Genomic DNA, 11,771 nt, shown 5'->3' with positions numbered 1-11,771 from the left:
AAGGTTCCCCCAAGGCTTCCAAACCGGAAGTGGGACGGGGGCTCTAATTCCCCCCTCCCCAAAGGAGAGATGTGATCGAGGGAGTGGGCGGGGTCCGCCTTCTCATCCACCCGGGGAGGTTGGAGAGGAGGAAGGAGGAGTGTTGCGTGGGTAAGGGAGGGAGGGGAGCCCTGCGGGGCGAGGCCAGGTCGTGGCAATGCGGGAGTGGGGTTCATTGGGAGGAGTGGGGGGGGGGGATGTCGGATAGGAAAAGGGGGTGGGTGGGATTGGGGGGGGGGAAGGGCTTCGAAAGGCGCTGAACCTGAGCTGAATCAGCAACTGGAAGTGGGGCCTCCTCCGCTCCTTTGGCACAATGCTAAGATTGCAAACCCCATGGCTAAAATAAAAAAAATAAAAAAATAAAAATTAGCAACTGGAGTGCATCCCTCCAAGCTGAAAATAACATTTTTCTTGGCCCCAAATGCCTTCCAGGGAGGGAGAGAGGGGGGAGGGAGGGGGAGGTGGGGGAGAGAGGGAGGGGGAGATGGAGGAGAGAGAGGGGGGAGATGGGGGAGAGAGGGAGGGGGAGGGGGGAGAGAGAGGGGGGGAGGGAGGGGGAGATGGGGGAGAGAGTGAGGGGGAGATGGGGAGGGAGAGAGAGGGGAGATGGGGAAGAGAGGGAGGGGGAGATAGGGGAGAGAGAGGGGGGAGGGAGAGGGGGGAGGAAGGGGAGAGAGGGGCAGGGGGAGAAGGGGAGGGGGGATGGAGAGAGCGTGAGGGAGAGGGAGGAGGGAGGGAGAGGGCTGCAGCCCCTTCCCCTTTCTGTTTTTTTTCAAATTAAGAGTTTCTCTTTTATTTTATTTTTTTTTCAAACATACTTTATTAAATTTTATATATATACAGAAAAAAATCTCATTTCTATTAACATCGGATATGCAGTATTTATACATATATACATCGAATATATCTGGTGTCACATAAGCTATTTGTTGCTATTTATTTAATGCACCTTTAATTCTATGCTTTAATTCTATCATTCGTAGAAGAGTTCCTATCTATTCATCCTTCCTATGGCAGGGGCCCCTCCTGTCATTTAGCCTCTTGTCTCTGCTTTTGTCTCTGACAGAAGGGCTGTGTGGCACATGACTTAAAATGGCTTCGAGGGGAACCATCGAGACCAGCAAGTTGAAGCAGAACTTGGAAGAGCAGCTGGACAGGCTGATGCAACAGCTGCAGGATCTGGAGGAGTGCAGGTAAGGGACAGGGGGAGGGCGCCCGCCCGCCCTTCCAGACATGACTAATCCGCCATGGATCAAACGTGAGACGGAATGGGGCAAATTTCAGAGTTTACCAGCTCTGAAGTTGACGTGTGTGTATGGGTGGGGGGGTGGGATTGGTTCTTCTGCTCAGCAAAATGACCGCTCTCATGCTTCTGTCAAGCGTCACCGAGATGGCGAGAGGGTCCCCCAAAACATCATGTGCAACCAGATGCCTCCTGCATAAAACCCAAGTGAACATGGAAAAAGTCATTTTGCCGAATTCCTCAGCTGGTCACTACTACCAAATATTTATTTGCTGCAATCAGCCCAGGATTTTTGGGAAGGAGATTCGGGATGGGGTGGGGGGGGGGGTGTATTGTGATTCTTTTTAACGATTTTTGTTTTTAAGAGTATCCCAGTTTTGTGTGTCGCAGCTTAAAATTGCCGTTTGCAATAAGCATAGCTAAATATTCATTTGCTGCTGTGTGTAGCCCTGCTGCCTCAGTTTACCCCTTCCTGCTATAGGTAGGTTAGTTACCCTAGATTGGGAATACAGGTTTACAACAGTTCATTTAGCGACCGTTCGAAGTTACAATGGCACTGAAAAATGTGACTTTATGACTGCTTTTCATACTTGGGACCACTGCAGCATCCGTATCGTCACATGATCAAAACTCAGACACTTGGCAACTGACTCATATTTATGACAGTTGCAGTGTCCTGGGGTGACATCCCTTTTTGTGACCTTTTGGCAAGTAAAGTCAATGGGGAAGCCAGATTCCCTTAACAGCCGTGTTACTAACTTAACTGCAGTGATTCGCTTAACAAATGTGGCAAGAAAGATGTAAAGTGGGGCAAAATTTGCTTGACAAGCGTTCCACTTAGCAACAGAAATTTTGGGCTCAATTGTAGCCATGGGTCGGGAACTACCTGTATGCTGCTAGGTAAAAGTAAAGGTTCCCCTCGCACATATGTGCTAGTCGTTCCTGACTCTAGGGGGCGGTGCTCATCTCCGTTTCAAAGCCGTAGAGCCAGTGCTGTCCGAAGATGCCTCCGTGGTCATGTGGCCGGCATGACTCAACGCCAAAGGCGCATGGAACGCTGTTCCCTTCCCACCAAAGGGGTCCCTATTTTTCTACTTGCATTTTTTTACGGGCTTTTGAACTGCTAGGTTGGCAAAAACTGGGACAAGTCACGGGAGCTCACTAGGGATTCGAACCGCTGAACTGCTGACTTTCGATCGACAAGCTCAGCATCTTAGCCACTGAGCCACCGCATCCGTATTATACGTTGCTAACAACAGCTAAAATCATATTGCGATTGGCTCCCTTGCAGAGACGAACTGGATGTCAGTGAGTATGAAGAAACCAAGAAGGAAACACTTGAGCAGCTGAGCGAGTTCAACGACTCCTTGAAAAAAATTATCTCTGGCAATATGACCTTGGTAGATGAGCTCGGTGGGATGCAACTGGTGAGTATTTGGCTTGAATTTCGGTGATTGTATGTCAAATATATCTCCTGCAGTGGGTGGCACCTTTCTAGATTCCTTTTGTTTCCAAAGCGATGGATGGGTATTTTAAGCCTTCTTCCATGCAACCTTAGACACTGTCACCTGCAGAAAGTCACCTGACTTTGCAGTGTCAAGCAAATTTCTCCATCTTGCGGAGGGGGGGGGGGAATGGATGGTACAAATGAGAGACAGTAGTACTGATGTACAAGTAGTTTAATGAAAAGAAGGACTAAGGATGACATGATAGCAGCGTTCCAATATCTCAGGGGCTGCCCCAAAGAAGAGGGAGCGAATCTATTCTCCAAAGCACCTGAATGCAGGACAAGAAGCAATGGGTGGAAACTGATCAAGGAGAGAAGCAACTTAGAACTAAGGAGAAATTGGCTTACTAACTTATCGAGTGCAGTGATTCACTTAACAACTGTGGCAAGAAAAGTCGTAAAATGGGGCAAAACTCACTTGACAAATGTCTCAGTTAACAACAGAAATTTTAGGCTTAATTGTGGTCGTAAATAGAGGACTACCTGTAATGTAGGTAGAGGATTGACAAGTCCAGTACAGCAAGATTAAAGAACTAATATGAGCAATAATAATATTAATTATAAAATAATAATGACTACGGAAGGCATGTTAACTTGCTGCAGTCCAACTGTTGCTCTTAACCGCAGAACTATATGGTGCTCTGGTTTTATAAATTAATGTTTCAGATATTAAAAATTGCAAAAGCTGGCTGCTTTTTAAGTGACTAATGAACAGAAGCATCCCATGTGCTGATAGCAAAGGAATTTCTTAGAGGTTCAGTGCCCCTTGCTAGTCATAGAAATAACTCATGATAATATTTATCATATCCATGTAACACGAAGTAACTTTGTCTATTGATATTCGCTACAAGTTATTTACATTTTATCTTTTAGGCTATACAAGCAGCCATCAGCCAGGCTTTTAAAACTCCGGAAGTCATCAGGATGTTTGCCAAAAAACAGCCTGGGCAGTTGAGGACAAGATTGGCTGAGGTGAGGATGTTTCCTTTTTTCCAAACAAACAAATGCTGTTCTTCAATAAGTCAAGGACATGAAGAGTGTTAATCACTTTCCTTCTGAAAAACAATATTTCTGGGGCAAGACTGATGCCAATGCCAAACGATCTTATTTCGAGAATCGGGGTCCCAGCTGGCACGTTCCGTTTTATTTCCCCATCCTTTTTTTTAAATCTTGTTTGTTTTTTAATAGATTGATCTAGCCTGGGAACCTGCATGGTTAAAAATGATTGAAAGTGATTTTGGGGTGGTTTTTTTTGGTACAATTTATGCAAGTTGCTTAAATCTTGCACCGGTGTACAGAGTCTCTTGCCTGAGTTGTGTTGGCTTGAACATAATTCACAAGCGATTTTGCTGTCCGCACTAAGGAAGAAGAAATGGCAACCTTTTTGTCTTCTTGCTCAGACGAATGACGTCATTCTGGAAGCCGAGAGCCACATTGGTGCAAAGTGCAAAGTGCTCAGACGAGCTTCCCAGCCCTCTAGTGTATAACTGATTCCCAGTCACAGGTGCAGGCCAACTTTATCCTCAAACGTCAAGTAGGTAATTGGAGGCTGATATGACTTCTCCTTTCCTGCTTAGATGGACAGAGACCTGATAGTGGGGAAACTGGGACGAGACCTCTACACTCAGCAGAAGGTGGAAATCCTCACGGCTCTCCGCAAGCTGGGAGAAAAGGTACTTCAGGGTGGCACCTCCTTCGTACTTTATCCTATGGTTTACTCCTCTCTGACCAGCCTTCTTTAACCAGACACCCCCATCCCTGGGATTCCATATAGGACTTGATTTTGGTGGACTCAATTAAAACGGGACTTTTCTTGCTTCGTCTGATCTCAGTGTTTTCATGGAATGGAGCAGAGTTAATAAGATTTTAATGTAGCTTTGATCAGTTGATTATGCTTTATGAAACCTTATAGTGTACTTCCATCTTGAAAGGGAAGTTGTGCCCTAGATAGTAAGATTAACTAACTATATTCATATGTATTACAAAGTACAAAATCCAGTTATATTACTTCTTTTTAATAAGACAGTTTCCTGTTGTTCCTTGTTTCCTGCATGAAGCCACAGAGTTGAAGTTTCTCTCTTCATATCATTTAAATCAGAGGTGTCCAATCTCGGCAACTTTTAAGACTTGTGGACTTCAATCAGAGGTGGGATTCAGTTGGTTCAGACCGGTTCGATGCTAATCTTACATCTGGTTCACCAAACCGGTAGTTGCAAGGACTGGCTGGTCCCCCCCACCCCACCCCTCCCAGGAGTCTCCATGCGGCCTGTTTTGGAGGCTCTGGGAGGGCAAAAAACGGGCCTTCCAAAAATGGACCCGTTTCCGGCCTCTGGAGGGCCTCTGGAGTCCAGGGGAGGCTGTTTTTGCCCTCCCGGAAGCTCAAGGAAAGCCTGGGGAGCCTGGGGAGGGCGGAAACACCGCCCCAACAACATGGCTATGGCAACCCACCATTTTTTATGTTTTACCGGTTGCTAACATTTTTCAATCCCACTCCTGACTTCGACTCCCAGAATTCCTCAGCCAGCATGGTCCATAGGTTGCCAAGGTTGGACACCCCACTTTAAAGCGTTTGATGGCCTCATTAGCGACTTAAAGCGTTCTTTTCTTTATCTGCTGAACCCATGAAATCACAGATGATTCAATTGACCACAAAGGGTATAATATAAATGTTACACAGTCAACCGTGTGCTCTTTCTCCTTACTTTCAGCTGACCCCCAGCGATGAAATTTTCCTTTCGACGAACGCGGGAACTGCTCTCAGCCAGTTTGAGAAGGTCTCGACTGATCTTGGTAAAAAGAAAATTCTTTTTAGTTCGTTTTCTACCCACCACTCTTTTCAGGGCTCAGGAGTGTCAGTCCCACACCTCACAACAGCCGTTTCTCGCTGCAAATGTCAATTAGGAGCATTTAAATAGGTTTTAGTTTCTGGCTATGCTTCTCTCACATAATTCAGGTCAGTAAGTAAGAAGGTGCCATTGACACCCCCAACAGAAAGAATACAAAATAGAAATGGGTCAAAAACATCTACAGGTAGTCCTCGACTTAACAACCATTCGTTTAGTGACCATTCCACGTTACAGAAGCACTGAAACAAGTGACTTACAGCCATTTTTCACACTTACGAACTTTGCAGCATCTGCAGAGTCCCAGGGTCGTGTAATAATCAGCTTTTGTGACCTTCAAAAGTCAACGAGGAAGCCAGAATCCCTTAACTGTGTTACTAACTTAACCAGTGCAGTGATTCACTTAACAACTGTGGCAGGTGGTAAAATAGGGCAAAACTCACTGTGTTGCTTAGCCACAGAAACCTTGGGCTCCATTTTGGTTGTCAGTTGAAGACTACCTGCACTGGGGATGATTTATTTTTCTGAACAATTATCACAATCTTAGCCACTCCTAGATTCCAGCCACTCTCTGCTTTTGACAAGGATTGTCACAAAAAATAGAGTCTCAAAGGGTCAATCCCATGACTGATCTTAATCACCATGCAAACCAGTGGTGGGTGTGGCTTGGTGGGCGTGGCATGGCATGGTGGGCATGGCAGGGAAAGGATACTGTAAAATCTCCATTCCCTCCCAACGGCAGGGGAAGGTTACTGCAAAATCCCCATTTCCTCCTGATCAGCTGGGACTTGGGAGGCAGAGAATAGATGGGGGTGGGGCCAGTCAGAATTTTTACTACCGGTTCTCCGAACTACTCAAAATTTCTGCTACCAGTTCTCCAGAACTGGTCAGAACCTGCTGAAACCCCACCTCTGATGCAAACCATGAATCCCCTTAGAGTTCACATCCTCCTCTGACCAGCAGCCCTGCCAGTTGGACCTGATCGAACTTCAGGAAAATTATTCAGCCAGGGGAACCGGGTTCAAAATTTAATTGGTAGTTTAAAAGGTATATTTTATGGCCAAAATAGAACAGAAAGGAACTTTCTTACGTCCTGTGTCAGATGGCTGTTAAAGAAGGGACACTAAAAGTATTTTAATTTGTTTGCTTGTTTTTCCTTTGACGACAGGATCTGGAGATAAAGTCTTCGCCCTGGCAAGCTTTGAGGTAGAAAAATCAAAGCAATGAAGACTCCTCTTTTTTTTTTTTTTGGAGACTAGATGCATTGGATTCTTTTTTTTAAATCACGTTGTATTTGTGTGTTTCTTACAAACCTTTTGTAATATTCGTTATTCTAACGGCGAGTTAATCTAAAACAAACAGGTCCCAGCCTTTTCAAAGTCAGCAACACACATCTTGCTGTTGAAACGCAGAGGTACTTTCTTAAAAAAAAAAAAAAACACCAAAAACATTAGGTCCTAATTTGCTGCTGTCGTCAGCTTTTGTGCGGATCCGAGAGGTTGGCTCCCTCGCCTTCTGTGTCCATCAGATGCGCTCTGACCAGAGTAAAGTTGTTGCACGCAATGAGACAAAGCCTCTCTCTTTAGCGGCCTTTCAATCTCTACAGCTGCGTATCTCAAACTGCTTGCAGGAAATTGGTCTTTTTTTTTTTTTTTTTTTAAATGGGGAGTAGGGGTTGTGGAACGCAGGCAGCAGCCCTTGGTGGAAATCGTGCCTCTCTCAAATCCTAGATTGCCTACAAGCCGACCGCCTATTCTTCTCTAGCCTGTTTGATGTTACTGGGTACGGCTGTAGAGCAAAGACGCCACGGGCGAACAATAGCATCCCTGTAAGGAATTTTCTGGGCCAGTTTAACTTTGTGCATCGGAATGACAGTGAGCCCAGTGGGAAGCAGCCGAAAGACGCGGGGCCTCTGGCTTCCCTTGTGTAGCTCGTAGTGTTACAACTATAAGCTATTGTTCTTCCTATATGTTCCAAGGGCAGCGTGAAACGGTGTCTTAAATAGAAATGAGGGGCTGTAGGGAGCCCTCCCCGTACGAGTGGGCTGTGCCATTTCCTGAAGAAACAGAGATTTTAGTGCCCTGCCTCTGTTAGACCTCTCAAACTTGTTTTGGTACGAAGGTTTTTAGCTTGGAATTGTGCAACGTGATGAATGTGTTGCATTTTCAACGCTGCTTGCCTTGAACGTTGGGAAACGAGTCAATATCATCAACTAAATACGTCTGCTCCAAGTAGCCCACTCAGAAACAAAAGTGTTGCTATTACTGCATCTTATCAACTATTTTCAGCCCGTTCCAACTAAGCCTGAGAGTAGCCAGTTGAGAAAATCTCTTAATTAAAATAGGAACAAAGGGGGTGATTGTATTTGCTTACATCTATTTTTGAGGAAGGCATCTCTGCCCCAAAGCATCCCCCCCAAAGGGAAACCCAGTTCCTATGTTGCACTAAACCATGCTATGGTCGGTGGTGTTTTGCTTAGCGGGTTGTGTAAGCCCCGTCACCTGAGGCTTAGTCAACAAGGTAACTGAACCAAGCTTTAACATGATGCGTTAAAAAGGGGAAAGTGAGGCTCCTAGAGTGCCAGGGAAACATTCAGGCCATCACTTTCTATAGTAAGACTATTCCTGTTGTGATAGCTGAATAATGGCCTAGCCAGACCAACCGTTTGTAGCAGCCTCGTTATCGCTGGTTGGAGTTTGTCTGATCCCTGCAGAAGGCAAGCTTTGTTTTGTGCGGTTGCGCCTGACTGTCACACCTGCTTTAAACAGGTGGCTCCTTCTGAGCTTGCTATGCTTGGCTATCTGCATGTACTCCCTGCTCCTTTTTGCACATGGCTCATCTCACTTTAGTAAACCATCTCTGATTTTCTCTCATTTTATTTTCATGGTCCGTTTATATTTCTCCCTTTAGGAACACCAGGGCTTTCAAACAAGACATTCCATTTTGAATGTATTTTGTGGGAAGGTAATAGCAGAGGTTATTTCATTTTTAGCTTCCGCATTTGAAATTTTTGCTTAAAGTGGTTATAAATAGTCTTAAAGTAGGCATTGGGCACTCTAGTCGTTTTTAAAATCCTCTCTGTAAGCAATCTAAATTATGTAATGTCCTGAAACGGTTAAAATATTTGTCTAATTGGACATGTTTACTATTGAAGGGGTTGTATGCTAGTGTGACAGTCTAGGAAAAATAGGAACCCCACCCCTTTCTGGATTTCTGAATATACAGCTTTCCATGCACTAAAAACTGGTTAGAAGGAATTGTATTTTGTGAACTTTCTGTCCTTTTCTCTACTGTGTCAGTTTTCCCTGCTTTCCTTAATTAAATGCTTCTTTGCTATAACCTGGTCATTCTCAGAAAATTCAGCTCTTATCTGTGAAATTCCTAGCTGTTAAGTGGTTTATGTTTTCTTCTGCGAGCTTCTCTATTTTTTTCCAATATTTATGTGTGATATGTAGTAATACAATAGCATATAAAATAAGATAGTTTGACATGGTGAGATTATTTTAATCTTAAACTGTTAGAATGCCACCTTTTAAATGAAATTTTTTTTAAAAAAATCAAACACAAATCAATTTGATTTTCTAGCTTTGTAACAATTTGCCTTAAAGTTGTTCCCCAAATAACCATTTTTGTGTGTTTATCCAAAGCCAAATACTAATTACCTGAGAGGTGGATCTTATGCATTGTCTTAATGTTAAGCGCTGTACACACTTCCCACGAAGAAGGATGCAGCTTTAAGTGTTCGTGGGCTTTGAAGGGATGGAAGCAACTTGTTGGCTTCGGAATGCGTGCCTCGATTTTGAACCTCTCTTTGTTTTAAATATGAACCTTTCACCTCTGCATCGGTCTGATGCCTGTTTTTGTTGTCTAACGGAGAGATGCCGAGTCCTCTCCTTCAGCAATTACATAATCAGCCAAACAGGGACAAGGCAGGCCATATGGCACCTTCTGAAGCCTGCAACACCTTCAAAAGGCCTCTCGGTCAGTTATAAAAGGCAAACAGATGCCTTAATTGCAAACCTTCCTCCTCAGATGAAGATGAAATAGCGCCAGACTCCCCTTCCCTTCACACAGCATACTAATTAATGAGCCTCCAACCGAAGGATCTCAGAGTGATGTTTCCAAATCCCCCTTTTTTCCTGCACAGCCTGCACGAAAGCCTTCAGCTCTTCTTAAATAATTAATTGTCATTACTGCCTGCTGTTCCCTGTGTACGTGCTCACAATGGCCTCAGATCGCAGCGTAGATGCGCCCTTCCAGTTCCCGTCTGCTGCTGCTCTGCTTTTGTTCTTTTTAAGGGCTTTTCATCTTAAGGTCTTCGGAAGTTGACACAGGTTGTCAATTTCTGAGTCTTTGGGCTTTGATGTCCTTTTTAAGTGCTAAACCACAACTTGGAAAGTGCAGAATGTTCACTTCAGAGGATTGAGATTCAACAGGAAGGAGAGGAAAGGAGGAGGACTTTCACTGCACCCTTACCTCTTAGTGAGCCTCAGATAAAGAATTTGAGGAAATGTTCAACCAAAAACGGGGGGAGACTTTCGGAGTCTTAACATGGCAAATACGCCCTTGGTCCTCCTTGCAGGTTCTTCCAGTTTTTATCTCTTGACATTTTTATGGATTTCATTGAAACAACCTCAAAAAACAGGGCTCCCTCATTCCGCCCTGCTAGCCAATTAGTGAAAGGTGATTTATTTGACTTGGAAGAGAAACTTATTCTAAGAAAGATTTAATATGATGTGTGTCCAAAGTTTACATACCTATGACATGGAAACCGATAGCTTGAAATAAATTCTACACTATTATAATAGATCAGTCCTTCAACAATGGGGAGATAATTTATGCCCATTTTCAGTGGATTGCAGATTTATTGTAATGTTACGTGGAATTTATAAACTAGTTGCTTACAGATACAGACACACTCGCACAATATATGCATGTATGTATGTTGTCTGTGTGTGGATGTATGTATGTATATATGTATATTCATTCCAGTACAGTTTTACCAATGAAACTGCCCCGCAAATATCTAAAGTTTAAAAATTGCTTAAAAGCATTGTAAGCCGCCCTGAGTCTCCGGAGAAGGGCGGCATATAAATCAAACTAATAAATAAATAAATCTTAATTCTTAACATGTCATGTCATGTTGGGTTGGATTGATGAGAGTTTCTAGTCTTTTAACACTTCTAGAAGACTTGGGAGTTGAGAAGGCCGGTCTACATTAAACTTGACTTTCCAGATAGGACTATCTAGCCTCATTTGGTCATACTGGAGATTAAAATTGGGATTTAACACAATAATAGAGTTGGAAAGGGACTTTGGAGGTCTTCTAGTCCTGCTTTTCTTGTATGACTCAAGAGTAAATGCTTACATACACTTATTTATTTACTATGCATTACATTTTTTTTAAAATTTGATTTATATGCCGCCCTTCTCCGGAGACTCAGGGCGGCTTACAATGCGTTAAGCAATAGCCTTCATCCTTTTGTATATTTTTACAAAGTCAGCTTATTGCCCCCACAAACTGGGTCCTCAATTTACCTACCTTAGAAAGGATGAAAGGCTGAGTCAACCTTGAGCCTGGCGAGATTCGAACTCGCAGTAATTGCAGGCAGCTGGAGTTAAATTACAATGCATTAGTCTGCTGAGCTATCCAGGCTCCTTTTTAATAAATCGCTTAATAAATTAAATTTACATTTAATAAACTGCTCGTGGGTGGCAGTCGTGGTGCCTATTTTGAGCGACAGGGAGCCGCAGCAGAGGGACGAAAGAGCCACATGCGGCTCCAGAGCTGCGGGTTGCTGACCCCTGGTGTAAGGTCTCCTGCTTTTTTTGGGGGGGGGGAGAGTTTGGACTAAATGACCTAACAAAATCCCTCCCAGCTCTTGTTTTTTTTTATTGAAAAAGTTTTTCAAATACAAATTTTTCCCCCTTTTTTCCCCCCCTCCTCCCTAACCCCCCTCACCCCCCCCTTCCCCTTTGACTTCTTCATAATAAAACCCAAATTCATAACAGATTATATCATGCTTTACTATCCACTTACTCCATCTCCATATACTGACCCTTTCTTTCTAATAAAATTATCATACCCCCCTTATACTATACTATAATATGCATTTCAAAGTGAGATTCTATTATAACA

At 43.8% G+C, this 11,771-nt stretch overlaps 1 protein-coding gene across 1 annotated transcript; it reads left to right on the top strand.

Moving 5' to 3' along the window:
- Window positions 1–9: 9 nt before the first annotated feature.
- LZIC (leucine zipper and CTNNBIP1 domain containing) lies at window positions 10–9,472 on the top strand. The gene is made up of 7 exons (XM_070956264.1): window positions 10–150; window positions 1,106–1,232; window positions 2,574–2,709; window positions 3,663–3,761; window positions 4,367–4,462; window positions 5,498–5,579; window positions 6,801–9,472. The coding sequence occupies exons 2-7, from the start codon at window positions 1,132–1,134 to the stop codon at window positions 6,857–6,859; spliced, it is 573 nt and encodes a 190-aa protein (XP_070812365.1). The 5' UTR covers window positions 10–150; window positions 1,106–1,131; the 3' UTR covers window positions 6,860–9,472.
- The last annotated feature ends 2,299 nt before the right edge of the window (window positions 9,473–11,771 follow it).

This window comes from Pituophis catenifer, unplaced genomic scaffold (genome assembly GCF_029215685.1).
Source record: "Pituophis catenifer annectens isolate HBS135680 unplaced genomic scaffold, rPitCat1.0.hap2 SCAF_18, whole genome shotgun sequence".
Classification (NCBI taxonomy): Eukaryota; Metazoa; Chordata; class Lepidosauria; order Squamata; family Colubridae; genus Pituophis; species Pituophis catenifer.
This window is presented reverse-complemented; position numbering and strand designations above follow the sequence as displayed.

Coding starts and splice junctions, on each gene's coding strand:
- LZIC (XM_070956264.1), top strand. CDS start 1,132: ATGGCTTCGAGGGGAACCATCGAGACCAGCAAGTTGAAGCAGAACTTG. Junction 2,710..3,662: donor AGCTCGGTGGGATGCAACTG/GTGAGTATTTGG, acceptor TTTATCTTTTAG/GCTATACAAGCAGCCATCAG. Junction 4,463..5,497: donor TCCGCAAGCTGGGAGAAAAG/GTACTTCAGGGT, acceptor CCTTACTTTCAG/CTGACCCCCAGCGATGAAAT.